This window comes from Cupressus sempervirens, chromosome 9, assembly GCF_028749045.1.
Source record: "Cupressus sempervirens isolate cs-2001-9-10 chromosome 9, ASM2874904v1, whole genome shotgun sequence".
NCBI classification, from domain to species: domain Eukaryota; kingdom Viridiplantae; phylum Streptophyta; class Pinopsida; order Cupressales; family Cupressaceae; genus Cupressus; species Cupressus sempervirens.
Genome location: NC_143126.1, coordinates 613,020,465 through 613,043,888, shown reverse-complemented (window position 1 = coordinate 613,043,888; position 23,424 = coordinate 613,020,465). Strand labels below are relative to the sequence as shown.

Here is a 23,424-nt window from a genome sequence, read left to right as displayed (position 1 = left end):
TAGAAATTTAAATTTTTAAAAACTATTTGAAATCGGTTTAAAACAAAAACTTGTCTAATAATATAAAATTTGGCCATTTTAAAAACTATTTAAAATTGAAACCCAATAAATGTCGGCCAATATATGCTGATAGGTAGGATGAACACTACAGAATTTACTCGTGCTCTCCTCACTTCCCATTATGCACAAACATCCAATTTGACACATTCAATACTCGGAGTATACATTAACATATTAATTGTCAAGCCAAATATGGTAAGAAACAGTTGTTAATATTGTGTGTTTAATTTGACTTCTAACTGATCCAAACGGTTCATAGAGAAGCCGAGTACATTAATCTTGACAGTGATGTGGTTGTGGTAGCCATGACCAATTTATTCAATGTAAGTGGTCAGAAATATCTAATTATAGCCCCCTACCCCTGTTGTAACAGATATACCATGGCATGAGAATGAAGTCGCGTGGGGAATGACAAATATGGTATAGTTAGTAGGATAAGCGGAACTAATAATAACACAAGGAATCATAAAAATGCTTCCTAAAATATTGAGTGAATCCGATCCATACAAATACGTAGATAAATAAATCTATGGCAAGAAATAGTGAAAACGTTCAAAACAAGGGAAAGTTCTACTCTTTGTGACAGCAAGCGAGTTGCTGTGTCAGCTGATATTCTGAGGAGAAATCTGAAGTCTGCGGTCCACATGGGATGCCTTTCCGTGACAACGACAACTGAAGAGTTTAAGGTTTTCGATAATTTTGACACAGGAATAAGTTTCTGATGTTCCTGTTGTTTGCAGGGATTTTCGTGGAATATAGGAGATTCTGGATTCTATCTCACACCGCGTCCAGAATCAGAAACTCCAGTTACTATAAGGGACGGTATTTGTCAAATTAGGTAAAAATTGAAGGTATCACACACATTTCATTAAGAACAAAAAAGTTCATAGTTTCTCAACCCTTAGAGCATCAAATTTTTCTAAACACTATTTAATAAATAAATTAGAAGTTAACAACAAGTACCTGGATATTCAAGTTTCTTCAAAAATCTGTAAGACGTCGTTCTTAATTCCACATAAATATTAGGAGCCTTAGAAATGAGTATCACGTTAGAGGAGGACCTTCAAAAAAACAATAAATGAGTTGGAAGATTAATTATAATGCACCGATATGCAACATATATAGACGTAGTGGTGAGAGAAATAAAAACTGATGAGAACAAAAGCTTACAAACTGAATTTATTTTCCCTTTCTTCGCAACTGGCATTCTCACTGATGTAATTTCCCTAAGATGATAGGAAGATAAAGATAATTATAGGATGCAGGAGAAAAGCGTGGTCAATCAGAAAACAACTACATAATACAACAAAGTTGGTAAAGTTTGCACAGATGTCTGATATGGCTGGAGAAGATGGTGGAAAGCGTGACAGACATGTCACAAAATTAATTAATATAAGCAGGATTCTGAATCACTCTTGTTAGAGGAGAAACGCAAAACAACAACATTCTGAAACGAACACTAATTTTAGAAAGGGAAACGCTTGTCGTGGACAGTAAAAGAAATTAAATTTGAACACTGCGCCAGTAATACTGATTTTCATGGGAACTTAACCAAAATTGCAGCAACTGTAAATAGTCAACTCGTACATTCCTGTGCATGTCACCCTTGTCATGGCAGGACAGAAAACTTGTGAATTGGATACACCTAATTGCAGGGGACAAATTAAACGGCCAGGATGATTTTCATCGTCTTGCAAACCATTTAAGTAAATATTGTACATTGATTCTGAAAAGACGTTTTGATAGTTCTGCAAAGGGACGCCTTCCGCGTAATAACTTCCATTCTTAAATCTACGTTCTAAGCCAGCTCATGATTGCAGGTGGAAAATACATCCATAAATCTAACCTTCAGAGCCAAATTCATTATTAACGAAGTGGAAAATACATCAAATCACGAACATTAAACACCATTACTCAAACTAATACTGGCAGCAAAGCATGCAATCAGACAAGACATCTTGTGAATTGGATACACCTAATTGCAGGGGACAAATTAAACGGCCAGGATGATTTTCATCGTCTTGCAAACCATTTAAGTAAATATTGTACATTGATTCTGAAAAGACGTTTTGATAGTTCTGCAAAGGGACGCCTTCCGCGTAATAACTTCCATTCTTAAATCTACGTTCTAAGCCAGCTCATGATTGCAGGTGGAAAATACATCCATAAATCTAACCTTCAGAGCCAAATTCATTATTAACGAAGTGGAAAATACATCAAATCACGAACATTAAACACCATTACTCAAACTAATACTGGCAGCAAAGCATGCAATCAGACAAGACCATTAACAGCTTGTGAGTTATAGAGTCCAGAGAATTTACGTGTAATTATAGTTGTTATTTTCCTACAGATGACAATAAAAACTAAATTGCAGATAACGCATCCATCTTGGAAAGCATCTATTTCTAATAGCCTACAAAAACCATAAACCTACAATTGAAAACCAAGTATCATTCTTAAGACATCTGAGAAAATCCTACTGGAATATGGGTGCCAATATATGGAACAAATTTGTTGCAATATTGCCGGAGCGAATGCTAAAATCCATTATCAGATAGCATGTTTTTGCATGACCGTCATAGATACGTGTAGATTGTTTATAACTTATAAGCTACTTGTCCCAATTTGTGGCATGACAACTTATATATCTTAATAACCTTGGTTATAATTTCCAGGTTGTGCATTGCTTTGTACTGGCCGTTCCATATTACTTGCTGGTGGAGGTGGATTGCTTTGTACTGGCCGTTCCATATTACTTGGTGGGGGAGGTGGGGGTGGCGGCCGCTGGTAAGCATTGTTCCTCATTTCCCTTCGCCTCTCAAAGTTCCTTGACCGATCAAAGTTTCTTGGCCTGTCGTTAGATCGTCTCTCATTGCAACGTGCATTGTTCCTCACCCACTCCTCATGGTACTTTGGGTCATAGGGTACTGCTTGTCCATTGATGAAAGGCTCCCCTGAAAGATAACATTCCAATTAGAAATTAGCCATGCCCCATACAATCAAAGCAACTATAACTTAACACAGTAAACATATTAAAATTATTACCACAAATTAATATAAGCGGCTAAATATGTGCGATAAAATGCCAAAAAAATGAGGTATATTTAATTTATGTTGACAGCCATGGCCTTCGTATTCATAAAATACACAAGATTCGTCAAATTAAGAGGAAGAACCCAAAATGTAGGTACAAATCAAGTCGAGCATCTTAAATAACAATCACACCAAGATGTTTTGTGATGCCTTGCCACAATGTTCCAACTTTCAAATTGCCAAGTGCAAACAGCAGTCAACAATTTAGACAACAGAAAAGTAATGTCTTGTTCAAAAGAAATTTATACAGTATCTTATAATGGAAAACTAAAAAAGCTGTACATACCACATACTATGGGCAATGAAAACAACAAAAGCTGGTTTAGAATATTGATAAGTAGGAGATAATTTCCACAGCAAGTCAAATTGTGATATTGCTATCAGGATTTAACTGTGTAGTTATTGATTCAAGCTCATTGACCCATATTTCATGAGTAGTGATTCAACATGAATCCATCTCTCATGAGAATAAATGGAACACTTAGCACTCACTGGATCTAGCTGATGCTCACAGAGATGAAGCACCGGGACTTCCCAGGAGGTCACCCATCCCAGTACTACTCCAGCTTGAGCGCGCTTAACTACGGAGTTTCCTTCATGGTTAAACCCACTCTACGGAGTTTAGAATAGCTGCATGTTTTTTAAGAAATAGATGCAGATTTATAAAGAAATTTAAAAGGAAAGGTCATTTTATAGTCCCACCACACCAGCTATTTGTTTTTCGGTCTACATATGGTGACATTGATACGGGACTACCTTGTACTCCATGCGGGAGGTACCTAATTGCACTACATACAAAGCGTACATAACTTACTCCCTTGCAGGATCTGAACTTGTGACCTCTCTTTCAAGAGTACAAGCTCTCCACCACTAGGCCAACTCAGGTATATCAATTTTGTATAAAAATTGTCTCAAAATTTTGCATAACGATCTATGGCCACACAGAAAAATTGGAATAGATGAATGATACAATTCATAAGATACCAATAGCTGAATGATATAGTTCACAAGATAAGATACCAATTCCTCCAACATTCAACATGCATAATGAACAAATTTCAACAAGTAGCAGAGAAAGCCATTGGATAAGAGAATGGTTTGTAATTGTCACCCATCACTGAATGTTACTGCTTGCCACTTGCATCAACAGCCTACTCTGAGTCACGAGCAGCAACGGTCCCCAGTTCATCTTGTGAAATAAATTTGTAGAACTTATAAAATAACTTTAGCAAACCATTTTAGCTTTCCCAACTTCATGAAAAAGTGGTTCTTGGTTTCATCTGCCTTTTCTTATTTAATAATTTGACATAACTCTGCAGATACATTACAATCTGGACTACACTTCTCCCCATAGAGTTGTTCATCACCAATGCATATAAAGCAGTTAAATTCAGAGGTAGCTCCATGTTAAAATCTGTGGTAAAGCAGGTAGGATGGATGAGCAAGCACAGATATGCTTCCCTGTCTGCTTAATGATATGGTGTAATGTCTATGGCAAAAAAGGTTGATCCTCCTACGAGTCTTTCCTTTTGCAGGTGAACCCACCTTGTATTTGTGCAGCACTCAATGTTGACCATGGAATTCCTTATCCTTTGTGTCAGTTTTGGTTTTCTAGAAGTTGTTAATTATTTTACTCATGTTGAATTTGTTCTTGCAATTAATTGTTGTATTACTTGCTTCACATCCCTGTTGCTACCCCAGCAAAGCTTTGCCTGCAATCAAGTTTGTTTTCACTAACCATGTCATTTTTGTTGATTTATAAAAATTAAGTTTGGATTTCAGAATAATTACGACCTCATTGGTTTGCTACTAACAATGTTTGCAGATTGCTCCTGGGTAAGAAATGATACAGGAGTCGATGATTTGCTTTTTAGTTCAGAAGCGTATGTTCTAGTTTACTATTGCAGTGTGGTCTGCTGTGTCCTGTTTTGGTTTCGTTTTGTTAGGCACTGATGTTGACTAATTCTCTAGTAGAGTGATCATGCTTCCACCACCTGAGTGACTGGGAATGAGGGATAATGTATTAGTTTAATAATTTATTGGTTGTGCTAGGTAGCTAATGGTTAGTAAGTTGGGCCTATGGTAAAATAGCTTGTAAGGCATTTATGAAAGTCACTCAACAATGTGATTCATATTCAAAAACCAAATATAAGATATTTTTTGTGTTTTTATGTTATTTGCAACCATAATTCTTGATTTTATTTGTGTTGGATCCTAGTTGAGAAAAGATAAATTTGTTAATGTCCCACAAGAAACCACAAAAGGGATCATTGGGACTGCTGAGAACAACAAAAATGGCCACCCTACAGCAGGGATACCAAACAGTGCCCAAAGAAAGAGAACAACCACTAAAAAAAAGAGGCCAAGAGAAAACCCCCCAAATACCGCTAAGGATTCTGAACAGCCATATGAAGAATCCCAAAACTAAAGAATAGGCCATGCGGTTAGCCAGAGCCCTGGGCCACCTCGGGGTGATCCAAGAAGAGGAAGATGCTACTGATAGGAGCCTATATTGGGCTTCACAGATCTGGAACAAGCGGGGCCAAGCCAACACTTGGTGTGACATGCTGGGTGTATCCCTATGAAGAAGGAAGTAATGAACTGACAAGACTGAGGCATCGCAGGATGCGAGTGTTGGATTTCATGATCTCAGAGCTTAATGGCTTCCTAAAGATGAAGGGCAAGGCACCTCTGGTCTATCTAAGTATCTGAAGAAGGTGGAGAGGGATAGTGCCTCTGTGAAGAAACAGTAAGACCTCCCTCTGATCTTGTAGTATAAAGGGCATAGAAAGATGAAATGCTCCTGAGACTCAACCTACCCGATGCTGCAAAGCCCACAAATTTTGTGCACTCTATCTATTTGATGATCAGTCTCACACCAAAGACGATGCGAACTCACTCTAAAAGAACCAAAGAGGATCTGAAGGGAATCAGAAGGGAATGTGACTAGTGGTAGGATAAGTAGGAAAGGTGGACAATAAATCTGTCCAACTCCTGAAAGTGCTCTGCAAAAAAGGTCATCTTTGGGCAAAGACACTTCTAGGGTTTAACCCAAATAGTATGAACGGATTGTCTGTATATGTCATATGAAGAAGATGAGGGGTGTCAAGAGAATATTGTACTGTTGAGGGAGGCGATCCATCTCAATCCCAATGGATGCAAGAGGGGTTGAAGTCTCAGCAAACCAACCACAAGCCATGCCATACACTTGAATCCCCAAAGCCTTGAACATGATGAAGGAACCAAACCAGATCAAAGATGGCATCAAGCTTAAAGAGGCAAGCCCCAAACTTTGCAAAAAAAAATGTTGTGCAGGATGGACTGCTTTTACCCAATAATGTGCCAATGAAGGAGAATCGGAAACCACTCAATGGAAATACAGAAGGAATCCAGTAAGGAATGGCCTCATACCACCAAATCATAGAGAACAGTAGGTCTAGTAAGTATCTGTAAGTGTCATTTTGGAAAGTGTCTTGAAAGTGGTGCCAAAAACCTCTCACAAACCTTATCCCTTATTTAGCCGCAGTTGAAGGGCGGGTAGGTGTCATACTAAAGCGGGGGTCGGAGAACTTGACCCTAAAGTATGTTTAGGAGGAAGAGATCTCCACCTCCAGACCCCTTAAAAAGAAATGGAGGTGAAAATTATTGAGTGCAACACCTTGGTCTTCCCCAAATTAATTGTCAAATGTCGTAACTCACAGAAGGATGAAAGATTATCCAACTATCTTTGCAAACCCGCAAAGATGAGGCAAAAAGAGCATCATCCACAACAAGCAAAATAAAAGCCAAAACCTAGTGATGAAGGAAGTCATCCCCCTCAAGAGTATGACCCTAAAGAAGCCTCTCCAGCGCATCAATGTAGATATTGAATCAAATAGGCTACATGGGGCAGCCCTACTTAACCCCAATAGTGCTCCTGATGAAGTCTAGGAACCCAGAAGGGGTCTCAAGATGACGCAAAACCATCTTGTAGAGTCTCATAATAGCCACTAGAAGAGTCTCAGAAATGCCAATGTCTCTAAGCCTCTAAGAAAGAGTTATCCTCAGGACAAAGTCAAAGGCTTTGTAGAAGTTAACAAAGCAACAGTAAACCTTTGAGAAGTGGTGGTGCCCCTCCTCAATAATGCCCCAAAGAGTCAAGATGTGATCCATGGTATAATAATCAAGACTGAAATCAGCTTGACCCTTGGCACGAATGTGACGTTGATCCAAATCTCTAGAAAGAAAAATATGGAGAATCATGGCATATAGTTTGGACATGTGCCCAACCATAATAGTCCTGTAATTACTGGGGTCTGAGGCAAGACCCACCTTTTAGATAGGATGGATAACGTTATGTGACCAAGATTGCGGAAAACCTGCGTGAGCAACATGATTGAAGAGATCGAGTAAATAGGAGCCAAGAATAGTGAGGTCGTGTTTGAAAAACTCAGCTTAGAAACCCTCCTCATCCATCGTGTTGCTACAACTCATAGTTTTCTAGAAAGATTGCTCTAATAAAGATGTCTTCGAGCACAGAAGTATGGGAGATCAGTAAATTGTGGTCAAGCTCAAAGGGAAGGTAGGTATGTTGGAGAAAAAATATGCCAAAAGGACTTTGGTGACCAGCAGATACAAGCTTGAAGGATATGTCTACAATGGGAAATGAAAAAGCTTTTCTTATGGTGGAGGAGAAAGCAGTGGATCTTCAAGGTGGTGTGAGAAGGGTAGTTGAGCAAAAAAGCAAACCACAGGGTCCAATGAAAAGCCTTTCAATCTTTATCGTACCATTTGTTCATACGGAAAGTGTTCTTTAACAAGGAGGGCTAGGGGTGGAGAAATGATGGGATGAAACCAAGGCAGCATCCCAAATGGTTGTAGATAGACAAGAAAAGTATTAGAATATTGTAATGTTTCTTTAATGGTCATCTTAGTTAGTCTTTAGCATTTTAGGTGGTTTCTATTTCCATATTTAGGTCACAATTGTTTCTTAAGCTTTATTAATTTTGATACTAATTAAAATCAATATATAAAACATAACAAAATAAATAAAATAAAACCATAAAAAAATTTAAAACATAACAAAATAGTTTTAAAAAATCCTAAAATTTACTTACATTAAATGTCAAGGTTCAATTTTATCATATCTTCCATCTTCTACATGTTATTAAAATATAATTTTCAAATTAAAAACACATTTTGACGGCCTCCCTAATAATGATGTACGTGAAAAGGTGATAGTTAGGGGTGATGATCTAGAAAGAGTGCTTAATAGAGATGTCTTCAACCACAAAAGAATGGGAGATCAATAAATTGTGGTCAAGCTAAAAGGAAAGGTAGATATGGTGGGAAAAAGTATGCCAAAAGGAGTTTGGGAAGCTGCAAAGAGAGGCTTGAATGATACATCCGCAATGGGAAATGAAAAGGCTTTTCTTATGGTGGAGGAGAAAGCAATAGGTCTTCAAGGTGGTATAAGAATGGTGGTTGAGCACAAAAGCAAACCACAAGGTCCAGTGAAAGGCCTTACAATCTTTAGTGTACCATTTGTTCATAAGGCAAGTGTTCTTAGGCCACGGAAGGGCTAGGGATGGAGAAATGATGGGATGAAACCAACACTGCATCCCAAATGGTTGTAGATAGACAAGAGAAGTATTAGAATATTGTAATGTTTCTTTAATGGTCATCTTAGTTAGTCTTTAACTTTTTAGGTAGTTTCTATTTCCATATTTAGTTCACAATTGTTTATTAAGCTTTATTAATTTTGATACCAATTAAAATCAATATTTAAAACATAACAAAAAAATAAAACAAAACCTTAAAAAAATTAAAACATAACAAAATAGCTTTAAAAAATCCTAAAATTTACATATATTAAATTTCAAAGTTCGATTTTATCATATCTTCCATCTTCTACATATTATTAAAATACAATTTTCAAAATAAGAACACGTTGTCAAAGTATGATAACAAGCGACACCTATTTTTTATTTTAATATAAATTATATATTATTATAGTAAAAATCTCTATTTTTTATACATTTTATACAAGTTTTAAAAACTAGTTGTAAATTATATCTCTCATATGAACATATCTAATAATTAAAACAATTTTTTTTATCTATTGAACATTAAAGAAATACTTTTTTTAGGTAAGCTTCTACAATTATGGGGCTAGATCCCTATATTAATGCAAAAGGATGATTATATTAAGCTTTTGCAAAAGACCCACATAGACATCTAAAACCATAACCTAAGCAAAACCTCTAAACTCCTAGAATCCTATAACGATAGAGCATTACAGATGTCTAAGACATTTTTGTAAAAATAAGTCCAAAGATTAATTAGCTTGAAGACTTGTCTTTGGGAGAATAGAGATGCCTCTTCATACAATCTTCTATAGAGCCTCCATAACTCATTATGTTGTGTACTCCTCTAAAATTCAGCCCAAATGATGCTCATGGGAGTCTTAGTATTATCTCCTATTTGAATCGGTCTCTCCTTACTATCTCAAACTTCATCCTACACATTTCCAAAATACATAGAGAGGCCAAAACAAGTTCATGAGCCCAATATTGAAGGTTCCAAACCAATTACCAATGTTGAAGCCCACTACCTGAGACTTGATCGTTGGTACAATAGGATAAAATAAGTTACTAAAGATTTCCCCATCATGTTGGTGTGTGTATTGAAGCTAGCATTGACCATCAGATTTGTAGCATCCATTATTTGATTGTCCTCTATCTTAAACAATATTTTGCATTGTTTTTCCCTCGATTCATTTCTGCATAGTCAGTCAAACGCATCAAAATCCATAAGATAAGTGTGTAGAACACTCAACCTGCTACGCCATAAATACTAAAGGACTTAAATCAAATTAGAACTCAAATAATTCAAAGGCCAACAACAAGAGGACCAAATGCTACTATCAATCTCTTCAAACCATGGTGTAGGTGCAGCCTTTAGACAATATGATAAAAACAAGGCTGAAAAGAGTGTTGTCCAAATGCTAAGATCACAAGAAATAAACTTACAAAATGCATCAAATACTGCAACACGCTTGTTGGAAGGACTATGAGAAGGCATACATCCTTTGCCACACCACTGTCAATCTCTCCCTTTAAACTTACTTAGGTATCTGCAAAGCACACAGAGTCACCTTAGCCATCTTCTATTGTGAAGAAACACACTATCTTTATCAAGTTGAATGAACTCATCAATCAATCACCAAATCTCTTCACTATTCAAACATGCTTCCACACATTGTTCAACAATCCCTTTATTTGCCAAGTGAATCAACAACTTGTTTAGCATTTCTATATATATTCAAACATGCTTCCACACATTGTTCAACAATCCCTTTATTTGCCAAGTGAATCAACAACTTGTTTAGCATTTCTATATATATATATATATATCTGTGTGTGTGAATTTGCAATATCCTCCAAGAGCTTCGGGCCTATGCTGACTTTCAGTGTCCTGCTTTTAAGTTTTTGACTAGTCACATGTCCTTCGATTATTGCATTGATGAAAAAGGACAAATCACTTTCAACGTTTACTTTCTTGATGCCTTTGCTTATACACAGCCAAATGCCCCTTTCCACAGCATCCAACTTTGGCTCATTAGTAGTAGCAAATAATATAAACCCATACATTGCCAAAAATCAGACTTTCGTGTTGTCTACGATCACTCCCAAAACCAATATCCCCTTCGTTTCTTCTTGATACCCCATCTATATTCAATTTCAACCAACCCATAACAAGAGGAATCCACCTCACATCCTTTAATAAAATAAAAAGATTTCGGTGAAATCTTAGAGCGGACCTTCAAATTTGTCCAAGTATTTTGAATCTAGAGATCCCAATTAGACAAAAACAAAATATTTTTCCTAAAGATTTTTGAACTCACTACTTCACAAATACCCTATTGAATTTGACCAATTGCCTACTCAACAAAGGAAGCCTTCCTGTTGAAGATCCTTCCATTTCTCTCCTTCCCTATCCTGTACACCGAACATGAGGGACTCACCGCCCAAATACTTCCCCATATGGAATGTCTATGGCCTATTGGCCAACTCCTCATAAAGTCCAATAACCCATCTTGTCTTGAAGAGGATAAGTGAATAGAAATCATCAACCAATCCAAACATAGAGGGCATATGCTAGGACCAGAAATATCAATTGATTAAATAGTCTTTCCCCTGTTAAAATTCTACTATGCATAGCAACCCATAAGAATGCCCCCATCCAAAGAGCCACTCTCAAATCCCAACACAAGTTGTCTAGCCACTTTGAATGCTCAACTTTTCTCATTAATACCTCATAACCTGCTTTAACAGCCACGCACCACACCACCTCATCTTCTTCTGATGACAAGATAATCCTCCTCTTATATAGCTCAGCTTTAAGCTTGGACGAATCCACAAAGGAAGCGAGGAATCCCTCCACACACTTCCATTCAAAAACCATACCTAACCAGTCTTGAGATATGACATGATCAGCCACACGATCCTATGTAGCAAATTCAACTTTGAGCCCAAACGAATCCACAAAGGGAGGAGAAATTCCTCCACACACATCCTTTCAAAAACCATACCCTAGTCTTGACATATGACATAATCTGCCACCTGATCCCCTGCACTAAGTTCAACCTTAACAACCCAATAAGCACATTCAAAAAGCTTGATAGGCGAGACTTCCCCATTCCAAGAATCTCTCCAAAATTTGGCTCTTCTACCACTCTAAATCTTCCATGATACATGATTACAAATGATACTCTTGCTCTCCAAAAGAAATCTCCAAATGACTTGGCAATTGTAAGGATTCTAATGAGATCATCACTTCCAATTATCTATATCTCATAATTTTACATCATAATTTGTCTCGATGCTTATACATCTTCCATAAAAGTTTTGCACCCAGCACCAAATTTCGATGTTCGGTCCTCCTCAAACCTACCCCTCCCTCCTTCCTAATTAAACAATCATCTTCCCATTTAATAAGCAGAATTTTCTTATGATCTTTGCACCTGACCAAAGAAACCTTTTGAGGATCCCTTCAAGATTGCATACAATTTTGTGTGAGTTTAAAGCATGACATGACATAAATAGGAATGGAGCCAAGACTTCTTTTATCATCACAATTCTCCAACCTGAAAGCCACTTATTCTTCCATAAGAAAGCTCTATCCCAACTCTTTTTAATCAGATAATTCCAATAAGTTGATTGACTGATCCCATTGAACAAAGGTGCCCCAAGTTATTTGGATGGGAAAGAAGAAATTTGGATACCCAAAATTCTTGAGATCTTAGCCTGCAAGATTTTTGCTAGTACTAAAAAAGAAAATGTTCAGATTCAGCCATACTCATATATTGTCCAGACGTGGTTGTGTAAACTGGTGAGTGGCTTTGATGTTTTCCACTTCAGCGGTGGAAGCCTCTCCAACGAGAATAGTGCCGTGAAAAAAACAATGAAATATGCAAACTAGGGCACAAGTCTGTTAACAAAAACTTTTAGAACTAGAGCATAAATCTGTAAATGAACGTTGCATCAAATTATTCTAGTTACATCTGAGATTTCAGATCAATTATAGAACCATAAACAGAAATTTCTGATTGATGTTAAGTCATATGACTACAAAATAACCCAGAATTTTCAAGAAAGGTATACGTCTGATTTCCACTAATTTTTTCTGAGATATAGACACGAAAATAGACAGATTTAGGCACAAAGATACCACACATAAATTTAGGCACTTGATCAAACCCTAGTTGTCCACAATGGCAAGCACTAGACTCCGAAAATGCCTGCCAAACAGTCTGTTCTAGTTGCTCCTTGTTCTCTCAAAAAACTCAGAAATGGATGATCTGCTCCCAAAATGCCTGCCAAACAGTCTGTTCTAGTTGCTCCTTGCAGCAGTCTCTCAATAAACTCCGAAATGGATGATCTGCAGCAGTGAATGCCCCCATATCTGAGTCTCCAAAACTGATATTGTCCTCATTTTGGCCTCCATACCTGACCAATACTTGCAGCCCAGAACTAAAAATGAGCGAGGGAAGTCAAAAAATCAGAAAACAAAACAGCAAGGATTTTATCCTGGAAAAGGCACTCCTACTCAAGGTAAACAACCCAGCCCGCCAAAATATAGGATCTTTACTAGTTTTGCAAAAACATATTACTAAAATTATGCTCCCTCTCAGGTCAGGAATAATGTATGCAAGAAGGAGTTCCTTCACAAAGATACAATTCTGTGAAATATAATGACTTATAGCCATGCTTCTAAAATGCAGAATCAATTAAAAACTTTAGAATACTGATGGCAAATTGTTTATGACAACAATAAATAGAAGCACCCAATCTCCTATCTCAGTTCTCTGAAGGAATTGCCGCCGTGAATTGGTACACAGCTCCATAAAACACACACCCGACAGTATAGGCAACACTGAACAATAACAGAAGCAACAACGCAGATACAAACAAGAACTGTTGCTACATCAATATGAACCGACCCATACAACAGAGTCATAACTGCACCATAAGGAAGAGTGTTCATTCTCACCCAAGTGACGACAGTTACAATAACACTAACATCTTCAATGGAGGAATCAACGAGCTCATATGGAATACCAAATCATAATCGTAACTTAAGTATAAGACTATACTGCTGTCATTGAAGCCAACCACACATGAGGAAGCCAGCTAGGAATCAAAAATGGTGACATGTCAAACTATGCCAGATAATAATATAATGCCTAGTCACCATTTCATCTCAGTGAATGGACAAAGTCAAATACAATTAGAATGATAAATCTTCCGCATGAAACAAAAGAGATGGAATGTAGGAACAGAACAGGAGTGACAGGAAACATGAACATGTGAGCTCGACTGACAGAGAACTGCAGAGTTATGAACTCAAGGCACACAAAACAAAGCTTGTAAGAACTAGACTGCAAGTCATCATTGGAGGAAGGTCTCGAACGCTGCTACAAATTTTGACACTTACAGTTTCAATCCTCAAACCAATTTGCAGCAGCAATAAGCAAAAATCTTCATCATATAATGAGCTCTAAATGAGCTGTTTTATAGAACTTTCAAAAAAGATCAATCAATCTCCGCCCTTGATATTCCACCTCTTAATCCAACAATCCAAAAAAAAAATGTAAAGTCTGCACCAATGAAACTTTTTCAAGCTGGGCTCCACCTTGATTTTTTGTCATATGTTTTTATTAAGTCATTTAAGAACATAAAAGAGGGGATAACTTAAGACCCTTAGCTAGGCATCACTTACGATGCCTAAAAAGACGTGCCTAATTTAAAATAACTTATGTTCACTTATAAATAACTTAAGTCCACTTTAGTTAAATCAAAAGACATGCACACAACTTAAAATTAGAATTTAGAACGAGCCAAGGACTTCGTTTTCCCGAAGGCATTACAGCCTTTTAAGAAGCTTGGAAAATAATCTTTATCGATCATGAGACATGTCTTGTCTCTTGCACACAACCTTGCTAGTTGGCGCTACTTTCTCGATCCTCCCGCCACCCACTAAATATTTGACGGGTGAGATTTGTCGGATTCTCAATGGAAGTTCCCACCAAGAATAGCCTTATCACTTAATTAAAACCTCTCAAAGCCACATTTGTTATTATGAATTTCAATTACAAAATGTATTAAATTAAAACTTGACATCTCAAAAAAGACAATGCACGGTTTTATAGTGAAAAACATGTGAAAGACACATTTTAACCAACATTTACTCACATCATCATTTTTATCCACTTTTTTTCTGCCTATAAAAATGCAAGAATTACACTCGTGAAAAAAAAATAGTGCTCAGCGACTTTGAAAGTTTGCAAACTGTGGGCTATAACCAAATCTTATATGAGGGGAAGACGGAAACAAAGTGGATTACATAGGTGGGTAGAGGGAAGGGGCCACTTATACGTAATACCATGGCTGGGTATCGTCTTCAAACTCTCAAATGAAAATCACAGAATAAGGAACAGAAAATACTTGCAACTGAATTTATCAAATATTCAACAAATAACCAGCAATTAATCCAATAAAACAGATTCCAATAATCTCAGGTTTGTTATTTCTTTATACATCAGCAATATAATAACTATTATTATCACCAAAAAATCTAATCTTAAAAACAGAATTACAGTCAGATTGAAGATGCTAAAACAAGAGATGCAACGAAGCACTAGTGAGCCACCTGAAATGATGTCTCCACTACGATGGGTTTTCATCAATTGTATTTTGTCTTGTGGATTTTCATCCTCCAAGCGGGTTGAAAGCCGAAGCTTCCAATTGACTCTCCAAGAGAGATCAATATCCAAGCAAATAACCAAATGTATATCCAAGCATCCTGAAATTAGCTTCTTTTCCCCTTTTTAAACAAAACCTGGGGACTTTTCATATCCCTCTGCCTGACTCTTCATTTTCCAATACTATCTTTGTCCTTTTGCCAGTTCGTCTCTTATTGACTAGCCTTTTGAATTATTAAATTTACTTCAATAACTTGTATTAAGCCCTCAATAGTCAGTATCAATATAAATAGGGTTAGGCAATTGATTTTCAAATGTTCCAGAAAAGGGGGACATTATGTTATATTTTGATTTGTAACGGATGTTTAGCATTCAAACTCATACAATACAGGGAAAGCCCATTTGTGTTGTATGTTTTGGGTGTGCATCAAAGTTTCCTTCCATTAGAGCAAACCATAGCATATATTAGTTACCAAGAAAAAATACAAGAAATTAGTTGTAAGATCAGCAAATTATTTGCTAACAAAATTAAATCTTGAGGAATTAAGCCCCCTCTCTACCACCATCTAATATTTAACTTGTAGAGAACAATTTTTACCACACCTAAAGAACAACCTACAATATTTACAAGATCAAAGCAACTAGTGGAATCAACATTGCACAATGAATTCAGTGAGATCAGCTTATTGCAAGATGTGCCTATGCAAATGAATTGGCTCTCAATGTTGTTTGCTCTCCATAATGGCAGCACATAGTGGAAGTAATCAATGAGGCTCCAAAAGGGTACAAACACTTCAGTTTTGAAAAAAGTTCATTGCACCTTATTAAAAAGGAAGTGCAGTTCGTAAAAGAGTCATTTAAGCACATAAACAATGCTTGGGTTGAGATAATGGCATGAGTTGATATAGGAACATTTGTCATTCCCAATGGATGGAGGGATGCAAAAAAAATACAATGAATCAATGTCACTACAATGTCCCCTAAAGGGGCAATGTTTGTGAAGGCAATGCATTCCAATGGAAAGGTGAAGGACGATGCATTTGTCACTAACTTCCTCTATCAAACCATTGAGGAATTGGGACTAATTTATTAAACCATTAGTAAAGTGAATAATTTATCAATTGAAGAACATGCATCTTTTAAATAACTCGTGTAGTACACTCTCTCAACCTTATGCTACAGAATGGCACCAATATTGATTTGATCAAAAGCAATGTAATTTATTAAATACTTAATATTGTTGTAATTAGAGCATATATATTTTTTAATTATGTCATGTATTTTTAGAAGTAACGAATCTTTTTTAATTATTGAAATAGGTTATTTGGAACAATTTTTCCTCTAACAAAATTGTCTTGAAAAAACTTGCAAGAGTTTGAGAGGCACTCTTAACATGGCCATCAACCAAAATGCATCCATAAGAGTCAATCTAGCATTGCAAAGACAGCAAATACTAAGTGAAGTATCCTAGATGATGCTTAACAAAATCATGTTGAAAATCCCTTCATTTTCATCTAGCACACCTCAGGATTATCCATTATATTGACATGTGTAAGCATTGTTTTGGGGGATATATGATGGCTTTGACTAAACTGTTGGGAAGATGAAGACCATCACAAATGCAAAAAGAGTTCAATCTTAAGAAACTTTCTCCAAACACCTACACAACCATTGAAGAGAGATGAAACAATAGACTACCCTGTTGATCTTCCTGCCTTTTTATTGAAACTCAAATGTTAAACTATTGAGATTCTTTTTGTGTTGACAAAAATTTACCCATATAAATATCTTTAATTTAACATAACGTGCAAAGCAGAGCTACACGCTCCATTGTTCTAGACAAGTGAGATGCAATTAAACTCAAGTTCATGTATTTTGTACACTCCAATGACTTTAGGAATGGTACTCTTCAATACAGGCTTAAGATTGCTGCTTACATTAAGTGTGACCAATCATTCGAATGCCTACAACCTATTGCAATCAAAACTTTGTCACAAATTATAGAAAATAAACTACTGTATTTTACATTTTATTACTTTAACTTCTATTTTATAACTATCTAATTTTGACTTAACAAGATTCTAGTTCATTTGCATCCAAGAATACTTGCCACATATATTCCATCCACTTAATAAAGTTAATTGCAATCAAAAAAGGTGAAGGACTTGGTGTGTGCACATTCCATCTTAAGCCTCCTTCCACGCAAAGCAGCTACAAGGGGTCACAAGGAACTAGTGTATCAACCCAAATCTTGCTGACTTAGATGCTACCACTCCAAAATTGCTCCACTTGCTGATTAAGACAGGGCTAGCTAACGTGCATGATAATTTCTCTACTAATGGCACTATTTGTGATTCTTCCTATATACTAGTATCTAAATCATCTAATATGAATGGTGTTGATACTAAAAAGATCCATATGACAATGATGCCTAACTGGTAATGGATAATTGTGACACTAGACATTATTATTTTTTAATTAAATATTTACTGTAACATTGGAATTTGACTAATTCACATTGTAGTATTTTATAATTAAATATTCTATGATGGTTTTACCTTTATATGATGTTATGTGGTACTACAAACTTAATTACTACTACAAATATGTATATATTCAGATTTTTATATTTCAAATGAAGGAACCCAAAACCACCCAAAAAAAAAGACTAAATCTGCAAATCAAAACCTAAACTAATAATAAGCTCAATAATATAGTAAATGAATCAAACATGTTTTTAGAGTTTCCTAAAATTCTCTTAAACTGTTTCAACCCCACAATAGTACTTCTACTATGATATTTTTTCCAACTAAATTAAACCCAAGTTTCTGTCCACATGGACTATTTGTTGACATTAACCACAAACAACCATTAAATACATGGTGTTTCACATTCACCAGACAACATAACAGAATTGATGCAACAGAGAATATTTTAAAAACTCTTAACAATAGCACAAAATGTATTGAACATTGGTCGCTTACTTGAAGCTTTAAATTGCTTTTCTTTCAACCAATACGAACAAGCATTTGATGCCTGCTCCACTATGCTGTAGAGCATACTCTAGAGTCTATCTAGCATTCAAGATACACCATAGTGTATACCTAGCTGAACATCCAGTCAACACATGCACAGTTGGAGAACACAATCACAGTCGCTGCATACCTAACACGTTAGGCTTGCAGTGCTGCTGCTATTAGCAATCCTTTCATTCGTGTGGCCTCATTTACATTATCATTTATCGCAACTTAAAAGAAGCTTAATCAAAATCCCTGTAATTATATGGTAGGACAGCAGTGAAAAAATATCAGAGCGAGGAATTTAAGGGCTATTTTTGGGAGAAAGAGGGGTGACGACTAATATATACATATATAGATAAATAAGAAGAGACAAATTTCCATAAGTTAGTAGAAGACAGCATACAGCATGTCATGTCCCTCTCTTAGCAACATAATTATAACAGGGGATTTGCCTATCATTGACTCTCGTAGGCAAATAATTATGGGAAGAGGGTCGATTTTGTCTTCCAATTAAGTAAGCGGGGCCTACTCATTCGAATATTAAATAAAGGTTGTATTCTAACTTTATAAAGTTAATTATTTAATTTTGTAAAGTTAATATTTGTAGTGCAAGATGATTCCGGATAATTTCCAGAAACTTCCCGGCAAAGAGATAAATAGAGGACATAGGGCTCTCTTTGAAGCAGGCAATTTTGTGGATTCGATTTCTATTCTATTGGAGCGATTTGTAGCCATTGGTCTGCAAATTCTCAGACTATCTTTGGGAACGTTAACTCCCATGGATAAGCGGTTTTGAGGGTGTGAAATATCATCCGAATCATCGCGAATTTGGGAGTGATATCACTGTCACTTCATCTGGACAAAGTTCTGCGATCTAAGACCAGTTCGTGGTCATTAGGATATCATATAGAAGGTGTCAGCTGTTGCAGGTCTGGAGGAATTAACGGGAGCTCAACTCAGAACAATTACCCCTTCCAGACAGGGCCGAAAATCATCATCCAGACTTACCGCCCTCCAACAGTCCCAATCCCGAGCATAGGAAAAAAGGACGTTCGTTATCGGCCGAGACAAGGAAGCACCGGATTGCTACAGGTCTAGCTTACCGACAACCCCCGGTGTAGAGTTCTGATAACTCAGGGAGGAGGATCGCGTGGGAGAGGAACAGATCTAAACTCACCTTACCTTCCGACAACGACGTTGTATGAGAACGATCTCAAATCATAGGCCGCAGTGGACAGGCTAAGAGCGAACCCTTGGACTCAGGGAATGATCTTCCAGCGTGATCGGCAGTCTATTCAGCGCCATTGCTTTAGAGGTAAATAATCGCAAATCTTGGTCAATCCGTGGACAAAGTATCGCTCATTGCAAGAGACAATTTATTCGCAACCTGGCTAGAACGACTGGGGAAATCGTGCCTTAACATTTGGAACGGGGGCATAGCAGATTATCAAGATTGGCGGCAGCATGAAACAGCGGATTCAGGTTTAAACATATTCAGTTATCTAAACTTTCTATATTCTGTGGTTCAGTTTATAAATGATCCTTCATTGAGTATTGCTGGTAAATATATTTATGCATTTTCAATCTAAAGATTCCATGATCAGTATTGGGAAAAATTGTCCCAATCCAGTTTGGTTCTTGTGAACTCATATAGTTGGAGCTATTCTCATGGTTTCAGAGTTTGTCCACAAAGTGTTTGACGTAATGTCTAACCCTTAAAGTTGAGTTTTTTTTGGTTTTTAAGAGGCAATAACCTGTCAGGGTTATCTCACAGCAACCACATTACATGACAGCGATAATTAAAATGATGCTAGACCGTGTCTAGAGAAGCCTGCACCCCAAGCACAACCTAGAAAAAGTGTATTTCTGCACTTCACATAATACCGCACCATACCAGACCATGCACATTGCACTTGAAATCTCTTTTGCAACTGACAATAACAACTGACTCTATTGCCATATTGAAAATTTTGATGTTTGATAGCTTCAGTTTAAAGTTAGAACAATGGAATTTAAGTTCAAATTACTGCTATTAGCGTTCACTGTTGTAACTTATATGATGTTTCATTAGCTCCGAATCTGAAAATAATATATTTATCGTTGTTATACAATTTTCACTTTTGCTATTCTGTGAGGGAAGAACAAATATCACAATTTGTCGACAAGATAATAACACTAGAGTGTCGGACAACATTCTTTACCTCCATACGACTTGGTCCGAGGATCCAAATACGAATCAGGCAACACCCAGCGAACATTGGGAAGTGCTACAAATAACGACAAAATACTCATCAAAACTTGCATAGATAATTCCTAAAGATGTTGAAAAAATGCCACAGCTACTATTATCCAAGAACTACTCATACGTTTGATCTTGTAGGACAGCTCTTCTGAAACCAGGCACCCAAAAGCAAAATAATGCTTTGTTGAAACTGAGTAAATTTTCATCCTGGCTTCATCTTCGCTGTAAAATCAAAACAATCAAAAACATGTTAAATCACACTAATGCCCGATTTTATCTTGCACTCACACAACAAAACCTATGTTTTTTTCCCAACACCCAAGAGTTCATCTTTGCTGCACTTCTGCACCTACATAGCCAAAACTATGGAGCTTCCCAACACCAAAGATTTTATGTTTTTTGGACTAACCTAGTCAAACCTATGCTTGTTCCCCAATACCCAAGACAAAAATAACGATCATAAATGCCTCAATGCTAAAACCAAAACCCCATCTGCACATAATAAACAAAACTACAAGAGCAATTTTGTTGGGACAAAAACAGTAAAATTAGAAGCATTCACCTTCCTACGACTTGTGCCAGCGTCTTGATGTAGCTATCAATAATCTCATCTCTGGTAGGATTACCCTCAGGGGGCTCCATGACAATAAGCCAATGCTCGTAATCACAGCCATCGAGTAGAATCGTTTCCTTTGGGGGACGATTGCTCCAGTTCGGCGACGGATCGTTCACCGACGATGTAGTGGGTATTGTTGCATAGCGTCTCAGAGCCGGTAGTATAACAGGTTGCGGAATTGATATCCCTCCGAGAAAGCGCCCGTTGCGGAACCCTTGAAATGAATGTGAAGAAATCCTTAAGCCCCTGAGACTTCCAGCTCTGTTTGTTAATAGTGAAACCTTGTTAGAAGAACAGACATTTAGAGTTGCCCTCAATGACAGGGCTGCTCGCACCAGTACCACCATTTTCTCTGTAGGAAACTTGAGTTGCAAAGTAGATGTGACAAACTAAAACCCTACACGGGCATTCATCAAGCAGACCAATATTTCTGGATGAGGGTTTAAGAGGGTCGATCCTTAAAAAAAACTATACTTTACACTAATTCTTGAGAGCTTACTCTAGAACTCTCTATATTCCGAACATTACTAAATTTAGGGTTATTACTATTATTATTTTATTATTATTATTATTATAAGAGATAAAGCTTTGGCCAGTGGAGGTTCTCAAAGTTCGGAAAATGTAAATTTCCAATACTGCCATTGTTGGAGGGTTCTCAAAGTTGGGAAAATGTAAATTTCCGTTCTTTATATCTTAGGGTAGAAAATGCAAATTTCCGTTCTTTATATCTTAGGATAGAAAATGTAAATTTCAGTTCTTTATATCGCAGAGTAGAAAATGTAAATTTCCTTTCTCTATATCTTAAGCTAGAAAATGTAAATTTTTGTTCTCTATATCTTAGGAGTTATTCATAGCTCTGTTTCAATTCTAAATTTCTAAATTTTTATGGTAAGAAAATTAATGATTTTTATTCATATCTTCTAATGTCTCTTATTAAATTATCTTTTCCAAAGATTAGAAATGTGATATTTAATATTTGGTGGTGACTTGTAGTAGTTAGATAAGAAAATTAATGATCTTTATTCATATTTTCTAAAATTTCTTATTAAATTATCTTTTACACAAAGGTTACAAAATCATATTTAATGGACCATGAAAATGTAATGTATGGAACTATATAAACATGATAAATTATATGTTCACAACATAGCTTCTCATAGGAGTATCCTAGTCTTCCTCATCTCACATCATTCAATCTTCTCCACCTTTGTACCCAACCATTTGCCGTATTTGCCCCAATTGCATTAAGTTGAAAGTTTCTAAAATGTTATCTACAAATGTGTTTCATGCATATTGTTCAATCATCCCATTCCATGAGATGACATTGTGTTGTAACATTGTATTTTTTATGTCTTTATTCATTTAATTTATGTTTTAAATATATACATAGAGTGCGAAGAGAACTAAATAAGTCATTAATGACAAATTAACTTTTTACATTTTAATAGATTTCATTTTATTTTTAAGTTTATATTTCAATTTTACTACTTTAAAATTTAGCTTTTGATTTTTAACTTTAATATTTTAGATTAGAGTAATAATTTTCATTTTTCAAACTAAAAATTAATTACATTATATTTTCTTAATTTAAAAAAAATATTATAAAAGTATGAAAAAGATAGTATGCTAGTAATTTTTAAATATTATGGTGAGGATGTTTCAACACTCATTTATAATTATCATTGTTAATGAGTATAGTTCAAATATTAGATATTTTTCCACATCTAAATCTTATAAATTATCTATAGCTCTAATATAAAAATATATTTGCATTAGTAAGAAGTGATATTATTTAGTTATAATACAAATAAAAACAAAAAATATGAACTATATAATTTATTCTCATTTCTGATTTGAAATGTGAACTATAATTTCTTCTTGTTTCTAATTTTTGTAGGTTCCTCTAAATGATAAATTTAAATTAATTAATTATGATTTTAAAGAACTACAATAATGATTATAAAACTAAATTATTTAATTAGCATATTAATAAATCTTCAAAGTATTTTTTTTTAACACTTTCCAATCTTTAACAATTGTAAGCTCTATATCCTTGGACTAAGTTATAGGTTTTACATTTCAATCCTTTTTTAAAATAGTATAAGTTTTATAAAAAATTGAAAAATAATTAGATCTCATTCTTAAC

The 23,424-nt window shown here is 35.9% G+C and overlaps 1 protein-coding gene and 1 long non-coding RNA gene across 2 annotated transcripts; both read right to left on the bottom strand.

The window, feature by feature from the left end:
* Positions 1–218: 218 nt before the first annotated feature.
* LOC149540183 (uncharacterized) lies at positions 219–1,559 on the bottom strand. The gene is made up of 3 exons (XR_016356368.1): positions 1,231–1,559; positions 1,024–1,121; positions 219–870 (listed from the first exon to the last, which is right to left on the bottom strand). It is a non-coding gene; the product is annotated as an uncharacterized LOC149540183 (long non-coding RNA).
* An 872-nt stretch (positions 1,560–2,431) lies between these two features.
* LOC149540182 (multiple organellar RNA editing factor 8, chloroplastic/mitochondrial-like) lies at positions 2,432–21,760 on the bottom strand. The gene is made up of 4 exons (XM_089801336.1): positions 21,225–21,760; positions 20,787–20,884; positions 20,622–20,687; positions 2,432–3,017 (listed from the first exon to the last, which is right to left on the bottom strand). Exons 1-4 carry the CDS (start codon positions 21,623–21,625, stop codon positions 2,713–2,715), a joined length of 870 nt encoding a protein of 289 aa, XP_089657462.1. The 5' UTR covers positions 21,626–21,760; the 3' UTR covers positions 2,432–2,712.
* Between the last annotated feature and the right edge of the window lie 1,664 nt (positions 21,761–23,424).